Source organism: Squalius cephalus, assembly GCF_949319135.1.
Source record: "Squalius cephalus genome assembly, chromosome: 4".
NCBI lineage: Eukaryota > Metazoa > Chordata > Actinopteri > Cypriniformes > Leuciscidae > Squalius > Squalius cephalus.
Window position 1 is genome coordinate 48,829,709 of NC_137125.1, and position 22,893 is coordinate 48,852,601.

General features: G+C 38.4%; 3 protein-coding genes across 3 annotated transcripts; all 3 read left to right on the forward strand.

Moving 5' to 3' along the window:
- Positions 1-1,167: 1,167 nt before the first annotated feature.
- Positions 1,168-12,455, forward strand: fgf6b (fibroblast growth factor 6b). Its single transcript, XM_079868603.1, has 3 exons — positions 1,168-2,569; positions 3,001-3,104; positions 4,864-12,455. Exons 1-3 carry the CDS (start codon positions 2,221-2,223, stop codon positions 5,038-5,040), a joined length of 630 nt encoding a protein of 209 aa, XP_079724729.1. The 5' UTR covers positions 1,168-2,220; the 3' UTR covers positions 5,041-12,455.
- Positions 12,456-13,839: 1,384 nt separating this feature from the next.
- fgf23 (fibroblast growth factor 23) lies at positions 13,840-16,070 on the forward strand. Its single transcript, XM_079868601.1, has 3 exons — positions 13,840-14,218; positions 14,396-14,499; positions 15,387-16,070. Exons 1-3 carry the CDS (start codon positions 13,978-13,980, stop codon positions 15,816-15,818), a joined length of 777 nt encoding a protein of 258 aa, XP_079724727.1. The 5' UTR covers positions 13,840-13,977; the 3' UTR covers positions 15,819-16,070.
- A 1,256-nt stretch (positions 16,071-17,326) lies between these two features.
- rad51ap1 (RAD51 associated protein 1) lies at positions 17,327-22,138 on the forward strand. Its single transcript, XM_079868596.1, has 10 exons — positions 17,327-17,732; positions 17,958-18,001; positions 18,084-18,213; positions 18,328-18,434; positions 18,532-18,609; positions 18,772-18,843; positions 19,020-19,142; positions 19,707-19,883; positions 21,451-21,588; positions 21,698-22,138. Exons 1-10 carry the CDS (start codon positions 17,716-17,718, stop codon positions 21,823-21,825), a joined length of 1,014 nt encoding a protein of 337 aa, XP_079724722.1. The 5' UTR covers positions 17,327-17,715; the 3' UTR covers positions 21,826-22,138.
- Positions 22,139-22,893: the final 755 nt, after the last annotated feature.

The following is a 22,893-nucleotide window of genomic DNA, read 5'->3' on the forward strand; positions in this document are numbered from 1 at the left end:
GCTGTCATTTCAATACCACCTAAACCCATGTTAATAAAAATCTAATTGAAAGGGTTTGAAACCACAGCAGATCCAGTTACCGCGTTTGTGACAACCCCGCCTTGCACAAAGCCCTGTGGAATTACTATATTCTTCAAAACAATTATAATCTATATTCGATAGTGTTTGTGTGTGTATGTGTGCTGCTATGCTCTGCCTCTAACCTTAAAAAAGTCAAGTTCTGAACATGTGATATACAGTATTCGCATACACCATTAGAAGCTGTTGGAAGTAATTTATTAATCAAAGCTTCTGCTTTTTCCTCAGAGAAATGATTGAGTGAGTCACAGGCTGTTGAATCCTATCTCAGGTAAACTGAAGAGATGTGCAGCAGATGATTGGGTGCGGCGCAATCTGTCTGAACTTGAGAGGTAATGACAGCTGAATGCAGAAACTCTCACACGTTTCTGCTTTGATCTTAGTTTTGCTCTGTTATCAACATGGACGTGTGGAAATCATATGAATTATGCCACGGGGTGGGTTTGCTGTGCAGTGCATCAGCTTTAATGCAATGCAACCAGATTTATATAGGATATTAAAAGAGCCATATGATTGTGTTCCTGGAAAAATCGACTTTTTTTTTTTTACACCGTGTTACATGCATATAGACGTTAAGGCCCTGCAATAATCGAATGCTGGTCTGCTCATGTTGGTGCGGAAGGAGTCAGAAGGGTTCAGGTATTTTACTGATTTTAGAATTCTTTGCTAATTAGACTGTCACTGTTTAGAAAGATGCGTGACAGCTGATGACTACTCAGCGACAAATGTTCAAGTCATGACTTTTAATTTTATTGCTACACACTGCAGTTCTTCTTAGAGCAATCAACCTGCTCTGCTGAATGACAGCTGTCAATCTTAAAGGATTCTGTTAAGGTCACCATGAAATCAAAACTGACCATTGTTTTTTTTTTTATGGAATATTGCAGTGTTTATTGTAAAAGATTTATCCGTGCACATCTTTTTTTTTATTATTCATGTGCCCTCTTAATCTTTAATCAAAATAACTTCCCATCCCTCTTGACAACCTTGACATGAGATCGACCAATAGCAAACCACAACGATATTTTAGACCTATAAATGACCCTAGTGGGACCATATAAAACAAAAACTGACTTAATGGTTGTGGTTTGCTATTATTTTTAGAATGTACGTATTTTAGTTGCATAATTCTATGCTCCTGATATTTGTTGATTTCGGAGGGATTATTAATTTTTGTTCGACATTCCAGAGAAGACAGGCACCTGCTCAAATAATGTGATTGGCGCTTTTCACACAGCCAACAACAGCGCCTCCCCAAACGTCATCCAGCCCGCGTTCGCTGTACTCTCTGCGCACCTGGGGAGCCGCGTAGCGAAGCGCAGCATCTGCTGACGTCCGGACATTGCGCGCGGTCCGAACATTCTTGAAGGTGCGTTTTCTCAGCATCATCACCGTGACATCAAGAGACAGGCAGCCTCCCGGAAAATAAAAACATCACGCTGCACGAGACGGGGGACGTTATATGATCGGCACGCATTGTGGGAGCGCAATATTCAGGAATTGGGTCGTTGTGTAAACTTCCTGCACAAACAGCCTGGGATGTGACAGACAGGGGTGCCATTGCTCTCCGATGACAAGTGGACTGTTTTTACACCATCCTTCTAAATAAGGAAGCAGGGCTGTCAGACATATGACCACCGTCCCGATTTGGGCGCTGCCAGAGTGCCCATCGCATCCCATGATCGCGCACAAGCCGTCCAATAAGGCTCAGCATGCGACCCCCATTTCACACGTGGAGTGACAGCAGCGTCCCATCATCATCAGACCGGCCAGTTCTTCTCGCCGCTTGCAACTTTCTCTCTTTCTCTCTCTCTCTTCTGCCTCCCCTCCCCTAATATGATGTCATGTAAGGATGAGGGTGGATTCTGAGGTGAGATAGGGATTTTGGTGAGTGGCATTCTCCACGACACGAGGCTTCGGAGTTGCAAAACATGATCATCACCACCTTCTCCACCTCAAGTTGTGTCTCTGCGCTCTCTGCCCGTTCTTCTGCTGCTCTCATCTCGGGCCACCGTCGCATGCCCGAAGTCCTGACCTGCCTCGCTAAATTAAGCCTGCACCACCATGCCGAGGGAAGAAAAACTAGAAGAGGGGTATTTTTAGTGCCATTAATTTTGACCACGTGCCCCGAAGGTAAACCCGATGGCCATTGCGCAAAGGTTCCTCATCAGTATGTCCTGCGAGGCCAACGCGCAACACTGGCCAAGGACTGCCGTTCTGCTCTTGGGATTGCTCCTAGTTGGGATTGTGTCCTCCAGTCCGCTTCCGAGTAGGACTAATAGGACAACTTTATTGGAGAAGCGATGGGAGAGCCTGTTCTCCCGCTCCGTGCTGGGGATCTCTGGAGAGAGACCGGAGCCAAACTGGGAGAATGACTATTTGCTGGGCATCAAAAGAGTGCGGAGGCTGTACTGCAATGTAGGCATCGGGTTTCATCTTCAGGTCCTCCCAGACGGCAAGATAAACGGTGTACATAATGAGAACCAGTACAGTGAGTTCATGGAATAATGCAATAATTAATTGCGCAGATCTCCGTATTCTTTATAGGCGACACTTGCAGTGTGCTTGCACAGTCCGCTGTCTTTGGAGGCGAAGACAAATCTATTAAAACACACCGTATCCATTAGTGCTAAATATCTGCGCGGGCTTAAACATGACATGAATGCTGGGACGGATATAGATGCCAACTTATTTTTACACCGGCTCCTTGAGCGGCCCAGAAGCGCTTAGAACATGCACTCAAAGTGTGAGGGATGTTCATATTTTGGCAATAATGTAGTAATGTAGTAGCCCAGTGGCGCGAGAGGCCATTTGCGCATCCACAATTGGCACCTGCAGAGGTTCCACCCACCGCATGCCTTGTTGTTCTGAGTCACGCGGAGCCGCTTTATTGTGTGTAACATGCTTGTTCTGTTTGATCAGGTCTCATAGAGATCTCCACTGTGGCCAGAGGAGTGGTTAGCCTGTACGGAGTGAAAAGCAAGCTGTTTGTCGCAATGAATAGCAGAGGAAGGTTGTACGGAACGGTAGGTGTGCGCAACTGTTTCCCTTCATTCTGCCTGCTGCCAATACAACGAGGCTTTGCATCCCCGAAGACATCGAGTGTGTGTGTGTGTGTGTGCGTGTGTTAAACAGGTGATGCTTCCATTGTGCGTTTTCAAGTAGAATTGATGATCCATGCATTTGGCTCGTGCGAGGGGGGCTCGTACGCGACTAATAATAGTGTTTACGGCGTGCATGGATGTGTGCTGCATTCAATTTTTCATGCATTATAAATATAATGTGCTCTTTGTTGACGTTTGCAACTGCTGCACGGCTTTTGCAAATTATTATTAAACGAATTCCAGGGTGCATTAGATCCAGGCACAGCGCCAAAGCAGCTTGCAAGCACTATCAAAAGGTTTGTAATAATTACTTGCATTAAGTCTATAAACAAACGCCTCATTCCTTTTTATTCGCTGGTAGTTGTAATATTGGTAGATATAGGTTATAGAGTAGTCAGACATGTAATGTGTAAGCCTAATTGCAGTTTTCATCTATAGTTCATGTACTGTCCAAGAACCCTCAATAACTGCACAAAAAAACGTCTGCGGAAATTAAAATATGTTGTGGAGCTGCTTGAATTTACACATTATTGTTGTTTTGAATTGTTAATAGTAGTACTAGTGATTATTTGTCATGTGCATTTAATTCTTTACATGTAGTATAAAGTGTGTCCCATGCAGGTTTGAAAAGAAAATGTTACACTTAGCTGAAGTTTGGTGTATGTGTGACAAGCGCAGTGCAACACTGGTCCTTTGGGCCCCATAAGCACATGACAGCTCTGTCCAAAAACTGCTGAGTGTTTCAAGAGCATCTCCTGGAGAAGCAGAGATAAAGTAGACTGTTCCACAGGCCGGCTTAGCAGTCATCAGTAAAATAATTAAAAGACCTGTTTGGGATTAGTATATGAGGTTAATACTTCAGGTTAATGGTTTTCTTGTAGTCAAGTGGAACCAGACTCACCTTAAAGTTTCTTTGCATGTGTGTGCATTTTCTCATTATGTTGTCCATTTCCCTGGTGTTAAGCAAAATCAAGCCATGATAATTTAAGAAACGGATCATTTCAAGAGGTTAAATCTACTTGTACTTGCAGATCTAATTAAACTCGTTTCAGTTTATTGCTAAGGCAACAAATTCATTACTCACCTTTACGTCTTTACAAAAGTAAGACTGTTGTTCATCTTCCGAACACAAACAAAGATCTTTTTGATGAAATCTGAGAGCTTTCTGTCCCTCAATTGACAGCTACGCAACTACCACTTTGACGCTTAAAAAGTGCATAAAGAGATCATAAAACTAATCCATATGAATCGATCGGTTTAGTTCAAATTTTCTATAGAGACACGATTGCTTTATATGATGAACAGATTTAATTTAGGCTTGATTGATCAGCGAATATAAACAGAAGCTCAACTGAACATGCTTGACATGCTGTGAAAACAAACATGCTGCATAACACGAGAATTGACGTAATTGGTTTTCGCACGTCAAGCAAACATGCTTGAGCTCCTGTTTACCACAAATGATGTGTGCGTTGATAAATGTTTATATGTGTATAAAAGCTTCAATTTAATCTGTTCATCATATAAAGCAGCCGAGTCTCTTCAGAAAATTTGGACTAAACCGCTCGATCTGTTCGCTAAGTTTTTCATCTGTTTTCATTCATTTGTTTGCACTATTGGCAAAAAATGTGCATCTGACCGAATGCTGGCATTCACATCCCTTCTCTTGTCCTCCTTTCAGGCTACCTTTAAAGATGAATGCAAGTTCAAAGAGACCCTGCTGCCAAATAACTACAATGCCTACGAGTCCTCCATTTACAAGGGATTCTATGTCGCTCTCAGCAAACACGGCCGAGTGAAGCGAGGCAACAAGGCCACCACCGCCATGACGGTCACCCACTTCCTCCCTCGAATATGAGCAGACTCTTGCAATAGTTCTTCATTTGCACTGGTCTCCCCGAGAGATCTGAAAACTGACACACGAACATTACAAGGAACTGCAAGAATATCACCAAAATAGTACTTATTCTTTTTTTTATATGTATATTTGGATAGGCCAGCTTTTTATTAGAATCTCTGAATATGCTATCCGTCGCTGCTTCTTTCTTTTATTTATATATATACAAACATATATATTGACTATGGATGTGAAGGCTCCCCAGCCTTCCTTTCCCTAGTCAGGTGCTTGCCAAGAATTGTACAGACTCTGGGCTGGATGATGGAAGTCCTCCTCTGCTTTTTACAGTTCTCGGCTTATTACCTCAAAGAGCTACCTAGATGGTTTAAATGGATGCATGAAGTTACGCAGAGACGAACGCTTGTTTATTTTTAGTTCTGTCTGAGCCGACACAAGCATAACGAGTCCTTTTTTTGTATCTTTGACAGTTATTTTGTTGTTTCTCCTCATGCTGTAGGGTTGTGTGAGCACTTAAAAGAAAGCAGATCTCTCTTGCTGCATGTTGCGCTGAGGTGCCTTGGCATTCCCGCACACCGCCCCTTTAACATGCATGCTCTGAACGCCCCGGGGCGTCAGAAATAGGGTTGATATGTTAGCCAGGGCCCCGCGGGGACTCTCCCACAAAGGCCCCGAAGAGGGGCGAGGGGGAGGGGTGTGCATCTCTGCTTTATTTTACCTTTACCTTTCTCTCTCAGAGAACGTCGTATGAGGTGCGAGAGTGACTCATGAAGAGGCTGCGTTCAGCATCGTCTGCTGTCGACTAAACATGATCTTTTCTAGCAGAACCCCTGTTGGAGCTTTGAGGCTGTACCTTTTATTTGGACTAGAATTTCTTATGTTTTTGCAATTGAAACTTTTTTATAAAGAAAACGGGGAAAAAGCAACACGAAAAAATGTGAAATCTGCAGGGGAACTGATGCAAGCGCACACTGAAAATGGCTGGTTCAATTATACTATTGCTTATCACAGGTTTGCCTGAACAAAAGGAGCACTTGAAAATAAGCTTTAAGCATTGCTGTGAATGAGAACGTCTTCTAAACCAATGAAAATACTGTAAATACTGACTGTGCACTGAAGAAGCCAGTAACCCTGAGCTTTTGTCGCTTGTTGCTAAAGGCACACTGCCATCAATGATGGTATCTGATTCAAGGGAATACGTGCAGTATATATTTATTTATTTTTGCTTCTGGTGTGAGTGTATGTGTGTGCGCACCTGTCCATGTGGATGCCTGTTTGTGCGTGTGTGTGAATCCTGGTAGAGGAGGGCAGTGGAGCCTGGACTCTTTCCTGTTGCTGCAGAGGCACTGCAGTGGCACCCGTTGCTGCTGCTCTATGCAAATGTAATTACAGGGTAGACGCTGTGGCATCCAAACTGAGGGACGCTCACTGTTTTTTTATGATTTTGGTTCGCCTGCCTTTGTTTGCATCAGTTTCTGTCACCAAATGTTGCCCCATCGTTAAGCCAAGACACTACAGGCAACAACATTGTTTTTTTACTGGTCAGTTTTGAGATTCTGGGCTATTTGGCTTTCCATACTGTGTTGTTTTGGACTAAGAATGCATCTAAAATAGACGTTTAAGCGGGTTTTTTTTTTTTACACTTGATCTATTTGCGCCTGTAGATTTCAATTACTATACATTTTTTACTATTGCTAGTGGACAGACATATTTAAAGGCTGTGAGGTTTTTCTCCACTTCAGCAGCACTTTAAAGCCCAAAGTATACTGCACAAACACGTGCGCTCTAGAAAGTTTCATCTTTGTCCAGTGTCTGTGCTATTTTTTCTCCAGAATTTTTTCTCCAGTCTGGTATTTTGTTGTTGTTTTGTCTCTTTAGTTTAGTTTTCTACTGTGAAACAACGGCCGGGCCAGTGTTGCCACCTTTTGGGACAACTGATTAGTGCTAAACAAATTCAATGCGCATGTGCAACTGGTTACAAAAGTTGGGCAGGATGCTTACTATTGTGGTGACGAAATTTTGCGCCTCGCGTAAAAAAGATACATTTTTAGCTTAAAATGTTCCCAGCAACTCGTCGTAATTGCATTTTTACTTTATGATGAGTAACGCTCGGAACGTATTAAGCTAAAACGGCTTGCCATAAACAAAAAGGAAGTATACTTTGGGCTTAACTTTACAGTTTTATTCCGAGCTGTATTCTGAAGGTTTTTTACAAAGGGTTTGGGTCATATATAATTTGGCGGATTTTATTCATAAAAACATGGTGAAAATATTTTTGGATAAAAAAGATATACAAAATCCCCTCTGTAAAAACCTTTAACTCTAATACGTCAACAAAATAAAACAAGAATTTTGAACCTGGCTTAATGCAGTGTTTCTGAAAGTTGAAAACTTTCAGAAAACTTGTAATACAAAAAATGTTTGCAGTTCTTAATGTCACCAGCTTGGGAAGTATGGTGAAATCTATTAGTTATTTTTTCCCTATTCACCTTGGCTGTCTTGCCTTAAAGGGAAATCAAAAGGAATGACACTATTTTAGAAAGACTTATGGGACACCATGGCCTGGTTGTTTGTTCAATCTGTTTGAAGTATGTGGGTCCTCTTGGGTGGGGGTGGAATACCTGAGCAGAGGCCCCGCTGTTGACGTCCCTCTCGCACATAGACAGTCTTGTAAAAGCCACGGTGCCCAGGAGCCTTGAGATTCCTGTAGCACAAGGGTTCTTTCCGGTTTTCCATCCAACTTTAGTCCAAGGTCGTAGCTATGCACAAGAGTTGAACCGGTCGAAAATGCCCGACCAAGGTCTCGTTTCCTTTTCTCATTATTCCAGTATCACTTAATACAAGTCCCTTATTGTGTGATAGCATTTATTTGGACCCTGATTTCTTTCTTTTTTTTTTTTTTGCTGTTATTGTCTTTTTATTATGATAGGACATAGATGGGAAGCGAAGTGGGTGAGAAAGAGGGGGAAGGGATCAGGAAAGGTTTGCGAGCCGGGACTCAGACTCGGGTCTCCCGAAGCACAGTATATGTCGGCACGAGGCTATTGACGCCGATATATCCTGAGTTCTTTCCTGCTCCTCAAAATCGTCCATATTTACTTTTTCCATGCCCATTCCTGGTCTGTGCACGATTTATTGGTCTACATTATTCCAAATATTCACATGAGAAATTCATCACATTACAGAAGTAAAATAGGTTCATGTTTACTTTAAGCATCTGAAGACAGGCTTTGTGATTTTATCTCAATGTCAAACTTTTCAGATCACCATGAGCCAAATCCAACACAATCTCTATTAGTGATCCATTAGTGATATGACCTTATTAGGTTATTAAAGTGCCCCATATGCAATTTTAAAGGTTCCTAATTTAGTTTTTTTTGGTGATTCTTGCAATAAGTTTACATGCATCCAAGATAAAAAAAAAAACACTTTAATTTTCTCATTATATACATTACAGCATCACTTCATTTCCCACAGTCTCAAAACGGTTAATTCGAAGATTCATTCTCTCTAAACCCCTCCTTTCCGAGAGCCTGCTCTGCTCTGATTGCTCTGATCTGCTCTGAGGCTTACCCAGTCTGTTATGATTGGTCTACTCTGCTCTGATTGGTCAGACAGTCTGTTGTGATTAGTCTACTCTACTCTGATTGGTCAGACGGCCCAGTCTGTTGTGATAAGTCTACTCTACTCTGATTGGTCAGACGGCCCAGTCTGTTGTGATTAGTCAACTCTTCTCTGATTGGTTAGACGGCCCAGTCTGTTGTTATTAGTATATTCTGCTCTGATTGGTCAGACAGCCCAGTCTGTTGTGATTGGTCCACTGCTTACAGCATGTTTCGGAAACTAAAAGCCCATTACTATATATTTCATCTCCGGAGGCTTCCTCAGCAATTGATGCACAGTGAAACATACAGTAACGATGGCGTTGGTTTTACTGTATAAATTCAATTCGAGTCCTCATCCTTTGGAAGTTTATGCAAAGTGGATTTGCTTTCACAGCGCAAAAAACATCATCTTCTTGACATGTCGACAAAACAAACCAAACTCCAGTCTCAGCTACAGCAGTGTTTTAGGGCAGGTCAATATAGATGTCGTTCACAGGCAGCAAATTATGACCATAGGCTGGCATTATGCAAATTTGTTACAACAGTGAATTACTGACGACTTGTTTCATGCAGTTCAGAATCGATTCTTTCTTTTGGGACACAATAACTTTATTTGTCATGCACTGTAATCTATAAAACTTTGCAGACCCTTTACATTGACAAACAGCTATATTATACACTGCATAAAAGGTAATATTTAAAAAAAAAAAAAGCATAATGGGGCACTTTAAAAATGTAACTGGCTCCTTCCTCTAGCACAGTGAATATATCAGGACAGACCTCTGCAGGACTGACGCAATACTTTAGGGAGACAAAAATGCCTAATAATTTCTTGCCTAAGCCACGCTGCTTGTTCTGTGGTCTCATCTGTTACAGTATGTTAAAGGCATTCAGTCATTACTTGTACATTAGCAAATTTCTTCAGTTTTTTTCTGCTGTGCCATTGAGGACTGTATTTAGCTGATGTGCCTCGGAATTCAAATCACTGTGAGTCCCAGTGAAACTTGTACACGTACAAAAACAATAAAACACATTTATAAGACATAAATGTCACTATTCAATAGCTTTTCGTACACATTTAATGATGTCAGTGGATAAGCTAACATTTTGGCTTCATTAGAACCTTATTTTAAGATAAATTGATTCAATAAAGATCAAGGATTAATCGGTTTAGCAAACTATACTGCATGGTCAACCTATAAATCTATTTTAATACAGTACGTCTTCTGAATGTGTTGTAATATCTTGAGCACTAATGAAGCGTTAAGAACAGGGGAGTGAAATCAGGGAGTGTTTCTTTAATTTGTGTCCTGATTGTGACAACACCACACTCTTAGAAGAAAAGGTTCTATATAGGACCTTAAAGGATTCTGTAAGCGCTTCTAGAACCTTTTAGGGGTTCCATCGTGGATTATTTTATAAAGGTTTGAATTCATTTTCAATTAATTTTTTTTTTTAAATGAAACAGATTTTAAACATGCTTTATCACTAGAAAAACATTAAAATAACACATTAATTATGAAAGCGTTATGCAATCATTTAAGACATTTCTCCTTATATAAAACTTTTTTGGCTTTAAAATCGAGTCAAGAACCCTAGGGTTTTATATAGAACCCCACTGAACCTTTTTTTCTAAGAATGAGCGATGTGCGTGAACATTTGGGAATCGGAGCCTTCTCATCTGCTGATGTATGTCGCTTGGATTTATAGCAACAGCTGTAAAAATGTTTATTGGGCATAGAATATAGACACCAGTTTCCTGGTAGACTCTGGACTCTTAACGCTCATGAGAAAAACGTATGTGCATGAATGACTGCAAGCTGTCACCGTCTGAATCCTCCTCACATATGGAGGGAGGCTTTCGGGAAGCACTGGGCATTAGAATGGGATGCCAGTTCTTGGCTTTGCGGTGTTTTTGTTTTGAAATGGCTTTTGTGTGGCTGATCCTGTTACAGTGAGAGGATAGACCCCGGTGTCTGAGGGGGGTCATTAATCATTTAGAGTGATTTCTGGATTTTTTTCTTCTTTTTTTGTCACTAGCACATTACATAGGCTACTTCAATACATAAGCTACTTCAATTTGTTAAAGGGTAAACAGACAAATTAGATAAAGGAAAGTAAGAAAGGATGTGAGTCAAAATCTGCTATGGGATAATTAAATGTAACAATTCATGTAAAAATGTATATTTTATTGGAAAATTAAACAAAATTGTATCAAACTTTGATAATTCAACTGAGAATATAGTGATCAAGCTACATTTTATAAAAATCACCTGTCAAGTTTATAATATACAGTTCATCTATTGCCAAATCTATGAAAAAAAAGGTCAAGAAGTCAAGAGTAGAAAACTATTGAAAATCTTCAAATCAGTAATGTCAGAATCAGAAAGCTAGTTTGTGCATAAAAAAAATGTCCGTCAAAATATAACGTACAACTTCCTGTTTCCGTCAGGAACTAACCTTGAACAATGTTCACTAACCAGGGCGAAGTTTTTCAATTGGATTGGCGTTTATTCTCTTTAGCATGCAGTGTGAAGTATTTCACTCCGTTCCCTGATCATTCCGATTCAATTTCAGCGAGGGAAGAACAAATTTATACTCACATGCGTAATCTATTATGTACGTTATTGTCTCTGACAGACAGCATGTTGAAGCCGCTTATGCCGCCATTTTCTCCTTCTCGGACAGCGATGACGTAGTCAAAACAACCGGTAGCGTGGGTTTTGCAGTAAATGCGTGACTCTGGACCTCTACTTCTAGTAAATACAGTGTATTGTGCACATTATTTTTTGACAGACATCGATGTTGTGATATTCAAATGATGTGGATTTGAAAACAGACGAATTGTAAGCTCATAATTATTTATTCAGTGAAGTGATTGATGCCCATGAGTGTGTTATGTCCAATTTTAGTTTGAATATTCCAACCGACAGCCTGCCTAAGTTTTTGACGGATGTGATAATGTGCATGAGGGGTGTTTTGGGTAATTATAAAACGTGCTGGAGACGTTCAAAATGCTTTTTGTGATCATTATACATATTTTACTGAATGAAGTTTATTTTGTAACTCAGAGACTGACATGTTTGGCTTGTCCAAAATGTTACTTTCAGCTGTCGCAAATTCATTGACTTTTGAAAACCAAGTTCTTTTTTTCTTTTTTTACCAGGAAAGGTGTGGTTTTGATGCACAAAGTAATTTTATTGTCTCCGGTAACAAAAATATTTTATTTAAACCCATGAAAATGCAGATCCTGTTGTAAATATTAGTGAAAAATTACTTGTGCCATTATTACCCCTTAGCAGGTTTTGACTTATAGATTTTCTTTAGGTATATATACACACACACACTAGTACAATCCAGGATTTTGTGTGGCTGTTTTGTGCTTCTGTCCGCTCCTCTTTGTAAACACATCTCTCACCCTTGCCTTAGTTAAGATTTCTTGCAATGATTTTTGACAGAAAACTGAGGACATAATCATGTGTTTCTAAAAACAAGCGCTGATGCTATGTATAAATACAGATTTATTGAAAAATATTTTTTTCCTTTACTTTTCTACGTATGTGCTGTGCACAGCAGTTTAATCATGTTCCAGATGTTAATAAAACTATTTTCTTTTTTTTTTTCTTTTTTTTCATATGTGTGTGTATTTGTTTCACATTTTAACTATGCTCAAAGTAGCAAGTACAGTGAGCAGTCAGAACTGATTCTTTTCTAGAAATAATTGCCACTCCAGTCATGCTGTCAGGATGTCACACTCATACAGGATCATTTATACAACATGAAACAGTTCAATAAACTACTCGCAAGTATTCATAAACTTCTTCCCTGTCATGGTTATTTGAATTTTTGTCTGATTTAAGCTTGAGAGTTATACAATTTATCTGTAAATCTGTTTATATATATATATATATATATATATATATAATGTGAATGTTAGTATGGAATGTTTACTTGTTTTAGATTTAATTATTTGGCCTTATCCAAGCCTAGTGCCTTTATTTTCTTCACAAATTGTTCCAGTCTGGTTACCATTTTGGAATTCAAATATAAAAAGAATAAAGTATTTAAGGAATGAAAATATGATAAAGAATAATAGAAAGAAAAACAAGTTTAAGTATTAGACTATGTACAGTAGGCCAGTGACCAAAAGTGATGTCTGGAGGGGATATTAGTTATATTGACCCTACAATTTTGAATAAACCATCAAAATATGAGGATATTATAAATATGAGGGAGGAACAAAACACACTAAACTTGGTTAAGGTATTTATCCGACAAAATTATTTGGCAAAAAAAAAGGCAAACTTCAACTACAGGTTTTATTTTACCATTTCACATAGAAAAACAAAAAACAAAAAAGCATACTGACCCCAACATAATCAGTTATTAATGTGTTGTTGGCAATTTCCTTTTTGCATGTGTTCATCCTAATTTCTTTGTATGACCAAAAATTATGTCCGCACCATTTGTCATGTTTCATTGCGTTATCATAAAAAATAAATAAAAATAAACACACACACACAAAAACAAGTGACTCAAAGGACAACTAAGCAGTGCTTATAAAATCTTTACGAATTTCTACATTTTTTAACAAAGGAACACAATTTCAGTTTTCTCAGGCCATCAATTTTGGCCACGTCTGATGCTATATAATGAAAATTATTCTATTATTATTATTACATCTTTTTATATTATACTCAGTTATGGTCATGTTTGGCCCATCTGAATCGGTCCCTGTTCGTGAATGAAGCACAAGTTCCCTCTGCTGGTCAACACGAGGAAGCTCAGATTGGGGTCATACTACATTTACATTCCATTTACATTTATTCATTTAGCAGACGCTTTTATCCACAGCGACTTAAAAAAAATCCGTTCAGCCTACTGATCGTGCAGAGAATTCAATGAATAGGTTAGAGAATATTAAATAGCCTATATAAATAAACGTAAGCCTACATAAAGTTATATATCTTATTTAACATTTGAGGAACATTTGGAGGCCACCAAATGATTCTCACATGCAGAATAACAACTGAAATGAGGGAGAGAGGGACTTTGTATCCTTGTGTCCCATGAGTTAAGACACATATAACGTCAAATTTGTGGCAAATTGACAAACCAATTATGGTTTGCATGTCAATTACCTTCATAACAAGGTGGACATGTTGAAGCCGCCCCCTCACATCCTCTGGCTCTGGGGGCGAGTGTTGCGTAAAGGATGGTGGCGAGGAGTGGCACAGGATGCGTTTAAATAGCCACGCTCACAAACTTTTACCCATCACAACCTCTTCAGCTCTGCACACTGGTTTTACGCATCGACACTCTGCGCTCTGTGAAGATGCGTTGCGCACTTTCCAACCTGCACATGCTGCACTCTTCCGTCCTTGCGCTGTGGTTCACAGCTTTCCAGGGCTTCAGACCTGCGGATGCTGCCCCCAACCCTTCTCCTCTCCTGGGCTCCAACTGGGGAAACCCGCGGAGATTCATCCACCTTCAGACAACTTCAGACTTAAACAACTTCTACTTGGAGATCAGCCCGAACGGGCATGTGCGCAAAACTACAAACCGGGGGTCTTACAGTGAGTAGCCTATACCTACTGTTTTTCATCAGCATGCCATCGATATTTAGGATATTAATACCAGTAAAATAAAAGTCAAACTACACCAGTCTGAGCAAAGATGATTAAATAAAACCAATTTTTATTTCATTTCATATCTCCACAGTTTAATCTTCTTTAAATCCTGCATTTCAACAGGTGTAATTTTATTGAAGGCAGAGAGCAGAGACCGTCTGGCAATATTTGGAGTGAAAAGCAACCGATTTTTGTGCATGGACGCAGGAGGGACCCTTTTTACATCTGTAAGTTTTTAATCAAATGCATTTAAGTTGAAAAAGGTAAAAAAAGAAAAAAAAGTATATAAAGTAAGGCATAGTCTAATCTTATGTAAATTACACACACAGATAATTATTAATACAGTAGGCCTGTTCACACCAAGGATGAGAACTATAAAGATATTGTTCCAAAATTATATATATATATATGAAGAGTTCAGATGCAAAAGCCTCTAAGTGCCATCTGAAATTTTCTTCTAGAATGATAATTTCTATAAAGTTTGTATATTTAAGTTAAGTAATTTCACTTAAATGACAATTAATAGGTCATTTGCATTGCCATTTAAGTGAAATTATTGAACTTAAATATACGAGCTTGATAAAAATTATCATTCTAGAAGAAAATTTCAGAAGGCACTTAGAGGCTTTTGCATCTGAACTCTTCGTATGTACATTTCTAACACTATAAATGATATTACCTTTGGATCAAATTACAAAAAACTAGTTAACACAGCTTTGAGGGTATAGCCTTTCTTTTTGAGCAGCTGTGGGAGTGACGGTAAAATTGACATCTCTCTTCCGACTGCCGATAACAATCTCTCTCTATTTTTTCCCCTCTTTTGAAAGTTGCAAAACACTACTGTGGAGTTTTTCTTTTTTGTTATTTGAGCAAATGGGAACATGAAAAATATATTTAATGTAGTTTCTCATTCACCACTTTAGAAGTTTACCCAACTATGATGACTATTGCTTGTGAGAAACCCGGAAATATGGCAAAGGTCAATTGTTATCGTTATAGTTATCGTTATATTTATAGTTCTTGGTGTGAATGGGCCTTGCGTTTTGGTAAAAAATAGTAGCCGTGACACTTTGCCTTCATTATTTTACTATTGGTATATTTTTTATGTCTTCAGACGGTCTGCAATAAAGAAGATTGTCTTTTTCACCACAAACTTTTGGAAAACAATCGTGACGTGTACTACTCCACCAAGCATGGCATACTGCTTAACCTGGATGGGGCAAAACAGGTGTTCATAGCTGGACAAAACCTCCCTCAGTCATCTCTCTTCTTATCAGAGAAGAACACTGTCCCACTGGAGCGCCTGCAGCACCGGGAGCGGAGGAACCGTCAGGTGAATCCGTCAGACCCGCTGAACGCGCTCCGGTATGGAGAGGAGTCAGACTCCAGAGCTGCTCAAGAGGACGATGGGGACTTGGACATTGAGCCATCGGAGCGACAAAACATCTCCAGAGAAACCCTAGTTTCCCCATCCGATGATGACCCTTGGGACCTTCTTCACGACTCAAGCCCCGGCAGTCCCCGGATTACAGCAATTGTCGGATAGACCATCTTGGTCCTCCATGCAGGTGACTGTGGACCTGCCAACGTAAGAGTACGACTCCATAATATTTTCATCAATGGTCATAAATAAATATTTTAAAGGACATATGCTAAAAATCAAATTCACATAGATCTGCAGATTCTTTAGGCTGTTTAATATCTGCATTCCACCAAATCTGAAGAAAACCTGCGTTGTTGTTTTTTCACCTGCCCCCATGAATTTGTCTTTGGTGCTGGACACCACCTGTGGATAACAATTGTCTACCAAGAAAGTATTTATTTATTTAATTAATTACATATGTTTTATTTATGGTATTTATATGGATGCTTTAAATGTTATATGTGCAGGGAAATGTTATAGGCCTACCCGTTTTACTCATTTTAAATAAATAAAAAGTGTTTTCATGATTAAAGAAAATATGTTCTGTGATTTATTTGTGTCTTGTTAGTCTTGCAGTAAATCTAAAAAGTAAGTTCCTTTTTTATATCCTTTTAATAAGCATTAAACAGTAAGCTATAAACACAATAAAAGGCAAACACAAAAACAGAGTAGGCCTAAGTGTGATATTTTCATAGATGAAAAGAATGGGGAAAAAAAGAAAAACAATCTTTGCAGAAAAGTGAGTTAGTTTATCACCTTTTGGTCACTGCGAGATTTGTTTGATTGAACTTGTCCCTCAGTGGAAAGCTATCTGGTTTAACATCCTGTCATTAGAGGGGAATAATGAACACTCAGAATCAATCTGAAATCTGAGTCTCCAAGAATAAACCTTTCCACATTCTGTTTTGTTTCCAATGTCAAAGGCTGCACTTTGGTTATTTTTGGAAGGAAATGCCTTACAGAGAGCCCACCTTTAGGTTACACTATGACCTGTTTATGTTAAAGCTCTACAACTAGAAAGAGGATTTAGATTTTGTAGCTGATTTGAGAGCAGTATGTTTTGAATGGAGGATATTAGCCTAGCCTAATGACAAAATGACATTTTACAGTGTCTTATGTAAAATCTAAAAGTAATTTGAGTTATGCAATTTATAAGAAATATGTAGTACATTTTTAATTTACTTAAGAGAAGTTTCTGATGTAAAATTTCAGTGGAGGTCTTAATGATTGTTTCAGTCAACATCTGCTTTTAGGCTAATATTGCAATAGTCTCAAACTTTTTATTTAGTTATTTATTTATTACCAAAATAGCCTATATTCTGTGAAGTAATTCTAAACGATTTGAAATCCTTTACTAAGAGAGGAAGTAACGTTATATACTGTTAAATAAGCAAAGAATCATCAGGTTATTACCATCTAACAAAAATAGCTAATTATTATTATTATTATTATTATTATTATTATTATTATTATTATTATTAAGATTTAGAAATAGACCCAGGGGATACACTATGATAAACAGCGAAAATAAATAAGTAAAATCAAAAGATAGAAAAAAAAAAAACATGCCTTTTTTTATGCTTTTTTCCGTGTGACGTGATCTCCGCGTCCACGCTTAGAATCGTATCCGCAGATTCGACATTTTTATAAAACGCACAAAGCTTGTACCAATTAAAACAAGTTTCTTCGAGGGTTTTAAGACCATATAATAATTGAAAACTACTATTGTATTTCAGTCACTTACTTTGGGTTGAACTGGAAACACAACGGTAGACACGCTTATAGTGAATTGCAAATTCGTATATTCAGATAGATTTCCGTAGTTTGTTTTCAGGCGGGACTGTAAGTTACCTCAGCTCACATCAAAACAAAATGATACAAATACAGACTTTCTAAAAGTGACCATTATATTTTTACCTCGAGCAATACATAACACGAAAGGTTGTAGAAAAATACGGCAGTAGTGTCAGTGTTCATAGCGCATAAAGTACGATTTTATTCTCTCTTTTTGCACTAAATAATGGACAGACCTTCCAGGTGCGTATTAACGTTATATAACATTTAATGAGTTAATCCATGTCTTAGATTAGTGTTGTCTTGTCACTTTCCATATGTGCCTGCTTCTGTATGACAGCTGTTGGTCTTTGTTTTTCGTAATTACCTGTTAATTCCTGATATTTTCATAATCAATCACCGTGAGTTAAAAAATCTGGAAAGTCAGTGTCCTCTTTGATGCAAACTGTGTTTTCTACCTGTCATCAGAAATAAGAAAACTGTTAACTACGCAGTCTTCCAAGACGATGATGGTGAGACATCTGATTTCCTTTGAGGATTTCACTTCAAAATCACTTAGAACCTATAAAGATGTTTACATGATTTATGTGACAGATGAGGACTTTACCTGTGTGAAACCTCCTCCCAAAAAAGCTCGAACGGCTGTTTCGGAGAGAAACCACAAGACAACAAGTGCATCTCCAAATGAAGTTGTTGATCTCACCAGCTCAGGAAGCAGCAAGAGGTTACAAAAATCTTTTTTGCCTTTTCAAAACACATTTCACGCACAGAAAAGTATTAATGTACCTCTGAGTGTATGTAATGACTCCATTGACCCTTTACTGTTGTGTTATTTCAGGATTTCTCTGGATGATAAACTTTATGACAGAGATTTAGAGACAGCTCTAACATTGTCATTGCTAAGCTCTCCAAGAACACAAGATGGAGAGCCTACAACCAAAACAGGTGAATATTCTGCTGGTTTAAGTACTAATTTCCCTCATTCATGAAGTGCAAAGTTGTATTTTACTGTTATTTATTGTCTTCTTGTGTTCTGTAGAAGATGATTGCGACGTGTCTCAGCCTGCTCAATGTTCTCCACCTGTTCTGATACACTGCAGTGCTGATAGCAGCCATTTAGGTAACAACAAATAATTTTGTCTTTTTACTGGTCAGAAACTGATTATCTCTTCTCTTATATATTTTTATGATTATTTGTATGTATTTATGCAGCTTGATTAGACATTTCCATGCAAAAACCTTTGTCTGTTCTCTAAACAAAACTCTGCTTGATTTTGTACAGTAGGTGACAGTCATACCCATCCAGATACTCCTCCTGTATTGTCAAATTGTTGCATTGATGGCAGAAGTTTAGGTAATGCAGGTTTGTTATTATGCAGATATGAACTTTTGATGTTAACAAAATTGAAATTTCAAAGAGTAAAAATCAGTGTGTCAGAAAGCTGCATCTTTGGGGCTGACAAAAAGAGAACAAATGTTACATTTTCTATGCATGTGTGCCTCTGTGTTTATTATTGTCTTTGTTCTCAGGGCTTAATTTGATCAGCATGGATGCCTCCCCTCCCAAAGTTTCCAAACAGACTGATGCCACAGAAAAGCAGAGAAAACCTGGGAAAACCAGAGATGAGGACTACCAGCTGCAAAACACACCAGGTAATCTGAGGACCTTCACAATCTTAATTAATGAGGCCATATTATGTATTTATGTCTAATAGAGCATGTTTTCATGCTTGAATGTTTAAAAAAAACAACACATGTTTGACATTGTTGTATCACCTCTTTTTCCAGTCTGTCAGTAACACTCTGTTTAGTTGCTGTCTTTATGAAGCCTCTCCTTCTGAAAAGCACAATGTGCTGTGATTGGTCGATTGGACCAGTGTGTTGTGATTGGTCAACCACTTCGAGTGTGTTTGGGAAATGTCACACTCCTAACCATGACTGCGAGTTTAAACACACTACTAACTAACTGTCCCTTTATTTTGCGTATGCTTTGGGCAGGAATTATTTAAATGAGGAATACTGTGACCTTTTTCATGCTCAAACAGCAACATTACACAATAAAGAAAGTTAAACATGTTAAAAAGCATAATAGAGACAATTTTTAAAGTCATATGGACCTGGACTGGCCTCTGCTGCATGTTTTCAGTGTTTTCATGATGAAATTTAATACTACTGATTCAAAATGTGGGCATTTATTTATGGTTGTTCCGGTTGCAGATTCGGAGAGTGATGCAGACTTCACTGAAGAAGATGAAAGTGAAGACGAGACATTCACGGTGAAGAAGATAAAGGTGGTGAAACTAAAGACAGAAAAAAAGGCACCACCTCCTGTGAAGGAAAAGAAGGAAAAGAAAGACAAAAAGCCCACGAAAGCCTCAAAAGCTAAAACCTCAGGTACTTTTGTTACTTAAGAGTGTGTTCACACTTGTAGTTTGTTTCTCTTTGTTCTTTTAGTCTGGACCAAAAGAGAAAATGACACATTTAATCCTGGTTCACACTGTCATTTTTAACACCGAAACTAAAGGTACAAAACAACAAAAACGCTTTTATGATATATATTTTGTGACAAAACTTACTGTCCTTTTTAACACTGAACTTAAAAATACAAAATTATGATGAGGAAAAAAAGGTATGTGTGAGTATTTTGTCCTTTCTAGGGGTCGCATCTTGTGACATCAGGTCCTGGTTTTGGCTAGTTTAGATTAGGGTGGTCCTTATTTTTAAAGTATCCAATTGTCATGCTCTTAACCCTTCAAATTGTTCCTTTATATAAGAAAATACAGCATGCCAATTTTTATGGCAGTAACATAATAATTACTGGTAGCTCAATAGCTTTAAACTTTCTGAGATTTTGATGATTTTCGTAAAAACAGATAATTTGAATTGGTATTGTACCTGGCTAGTAAAATTCCAAAAAAATCTCCATAAAAGCATCTAATGCTCCATATATTCCTAAATATGTATTTTAGATACATATCTCAGTTTACTTATTGTAGAAACTAAATCCAAATTAATCCATCCATGACCCGGTTTAGCAGATTTACCTTTCCTGGTGGAATCAATACATATTTCTATTGATGATCACCTTGGTTATTGTTTGGGTTTAGAGCACATTTTTTGGTTTAAAAAATTACATTACGTTCCTTGAAATTGACCCGGAACTGTGGCCGAATCAAGCAGATTATCAGGAGGCACAGGCAACCATGCAATGAAAGTAGTCAATGATCACGCAGAGAGAGGAGTGGCTCTGATTCAAGAATACAGTGGCTATCTCACACACTCTGAAGAACAATTGCAGTTTCTCCTTCATGTGGTGGAAGATCACCGACGGATCTATCCAGACTGCAAAAAGTCAACACTGCCTGCTGAGCATCAGAAATGAGGGATTGTTGAAAACTTTGTGCTTTTTTGAGATTGTTGTCATTGTTGTCATGTCAGTGTTGCTCTGATTTCAATAAAATGTAGTTCATTTGCAGCAACTTTTAATATTACTTGCCTATCACAATAACGCCACACAGCTTAACATAGGCAATCTTCCACATGATTGAGCTACCTCTAGATATCATTTTTTTGTCAACATTTTTGCATATTTCTAATTTTGAAGTTAAAAGGAACAGTTTAAAAGGTTAAGACACTAACATTTTGCAACAAAAAAAAATTGGACTTGATAAGGACCACCCTAGTTTAGATGGCTTTGGTCCGTTTTGTGTTTATATTTCTGTCGACCTGTACCAGAGTTCGTTTGGATGTGGAGCGAGACCCACCTTTTCATGGGTCTCAGTCCACTTGTCTGGTGCGCACCAGGGTTCGGCAGCGTTCACAGTCATTCAAATGAACCGCACTAAAAGAACAATCGCACCAGAGTTCATTTTAATTGAACCAAACCTGCCAAGTGTGAACACCCTCCATTTTATCGTCCGACGAAAGACATGCCACACTAACATCTCTCTCTTTCTGACAGCTCCCAGCCCATCGATCTGTCGGAGTCCAGCTGCTCCTGTGTCTGGACTGAAGAACACGCCAAAAACTCCACCTATCTCTAAACCTGCTCTCTGCTCCAGTCCTGCAGGGGGCAAATTGCCTAAGTGGAATCCCCCTGGTGAGACTACAGGCTGAAATCATCAATGCAAAGTTGTCAATTTTGACTGCCAAAAACTGAAAAAGTGCTGTATTTGTGGTCCTGTTGTAAATTCTAACTCCATTTTCAGGTCTGATTGGCCGGAGTCCCGGTGCGTCTCAGAATACACCTATGAAGTCTCCTGGACAGGGGCTGCGTTTAGGACTTTCCCGTCTGGCTCGAATCAAACCGCTTCACCAAAATGCTGCTGTGAACTAAACAGGCTAGTTTTAAAGAAACTATATAATGAGAAGCTGCACATCTTTAGGTTTCCATGGCAGGGAAAAAAATGGTAAGAGGTCTATTTTCAAAGTACTGAAATTTGTCCAGAATTTTAAGGTCTTTCATCCCTTACTTACAGTAATATGTAGGGAATAAATTATTTTTTGTTGTCAGTGTAATATTTTTAAATGTCTTTTGTGTGGTGTGTTTTAGCTCTGTACATATGCACTTTTTGATAAACATTAAAGACTGTAATATGCTAAAATCTGAATTTTTTCATTCACTCCCTGAAGTGATATATTAGTGGACTAATGTAGGGAATAGTGGGGGTATGGGGCGATTTCAGAAACAGCGCCTGTCTTAAGTGACCACTCAAGCCATGTCTCCCTCTAGTTGCCAAAACAAGCCATGAATGAAGGAGAGGGGAACAACAGAGAAGCTGTCCTTGCCACAGTCATCTGGGGTGGAGCTTTACTTTTGTAAAGCTTCTTTGAAACATTATGGGCCATTCTACAGAATTGGTGCAAACTGCTGTCCGACAACCAAAAAACACATTTAAAAAGCATTTAAGTATTCAAATTTTAGATGTTTACTAAGATCCTTCTATTATCTATTGAATCCCACAATAATATTTAAAATATAAGTAAGCTTAATATATATAAAATAATTTTTTTTGGGGTACTTTCAATTGGGAGGTGGCTGTCCCGAACCCTAACCCCCTAAATTTCAACTTGTGAAAATGATATTGAAATATATATTTTTATTTTTTTCCATTGTTGTTTTTAAAAATATCTTTTTGATTTATTTTCTCTTTTGGTAGACGTCATTGGTACCAAACACCTTTTTTCTGCAATTAAGCAAACCTTTTTGGGTGTAATTACATAAAATTTAGTTTTTATGCGTGTACAACTGTTCAGAACTGTGCTAGGTTACCATGTGCTGGCTATCATCTTTGAACTAGGCTCAAAAGTATCTTAAATTGTCACTACCGAAACAGTCACTACCAAACCATGTGCTGAAGTTTTCAGTTGTGACATCATGTTTTTTTTAGTGTTATTCGATAAA

Excerpts from the sequence above, each read along its gene's own strand:
- fgf23 (XM_079868601.1), top strand. The coding sequence starts at position 13,978 with ATGCGTTGCGCACTTTCCAACCTGCACATGCTGCACTCTTCCGTCCTT. Across the intron at positions 14,219-14,395 it reads TACAAACCGGGGGTCTTACA|GTGTAATTTTATTGAAGGCA; the intron begins GTGAGTAGCCTA and ends GCATTTCAACAG. Across the intron at positions 14,500-15,386 it reads GAGGGACCCTTTTTACATCT|ACGGTCTGCAATAAAGAAGA; the intron begins GTAAGTTTTTAA and ends TTATGTCTTCAG.
- rad51ap1 (XM_079868596.1), top strand. Across the intron at positions 18,002-18,083 it reads AGTCTTCCAAGACGATGATG|ATGAGGACTTTACCTGTGTG; the intron begins GTGAGACATCTG and ends TTTATGTGACAG. Across the intron at positions 18,844-19,019 it reads CATTGATGGCAGAAGTTTAG|GGCTTAATTTGATCAGCATG; the intron begins GTAATGCAGGTT and ends CTTTGTTCTCAG.
- fgf6b (XM_079868603.1), top strand. The coding sequence starts at position 2,221 with ATGGCCATTGCGCAAAGGTTCCTCATCAGTATGTCCTGCGAGGCCAAC. Across the intron at positions 2,570-3,000 it reads ACATAATGAGAACCAGTACA|GTCTCATAGAGATCTCCACT; the intron begins GTGAGTTCATGG and ends CTGTTTGATCAG. Across the intron at positions 3,105-4,863 it reads GAGGAAGGTTGTACGGAACG|GCTACCTTTAAAGATGAATG; the intron begins GTAGGTGTGCGC and ends TCCTCCTTTCAG.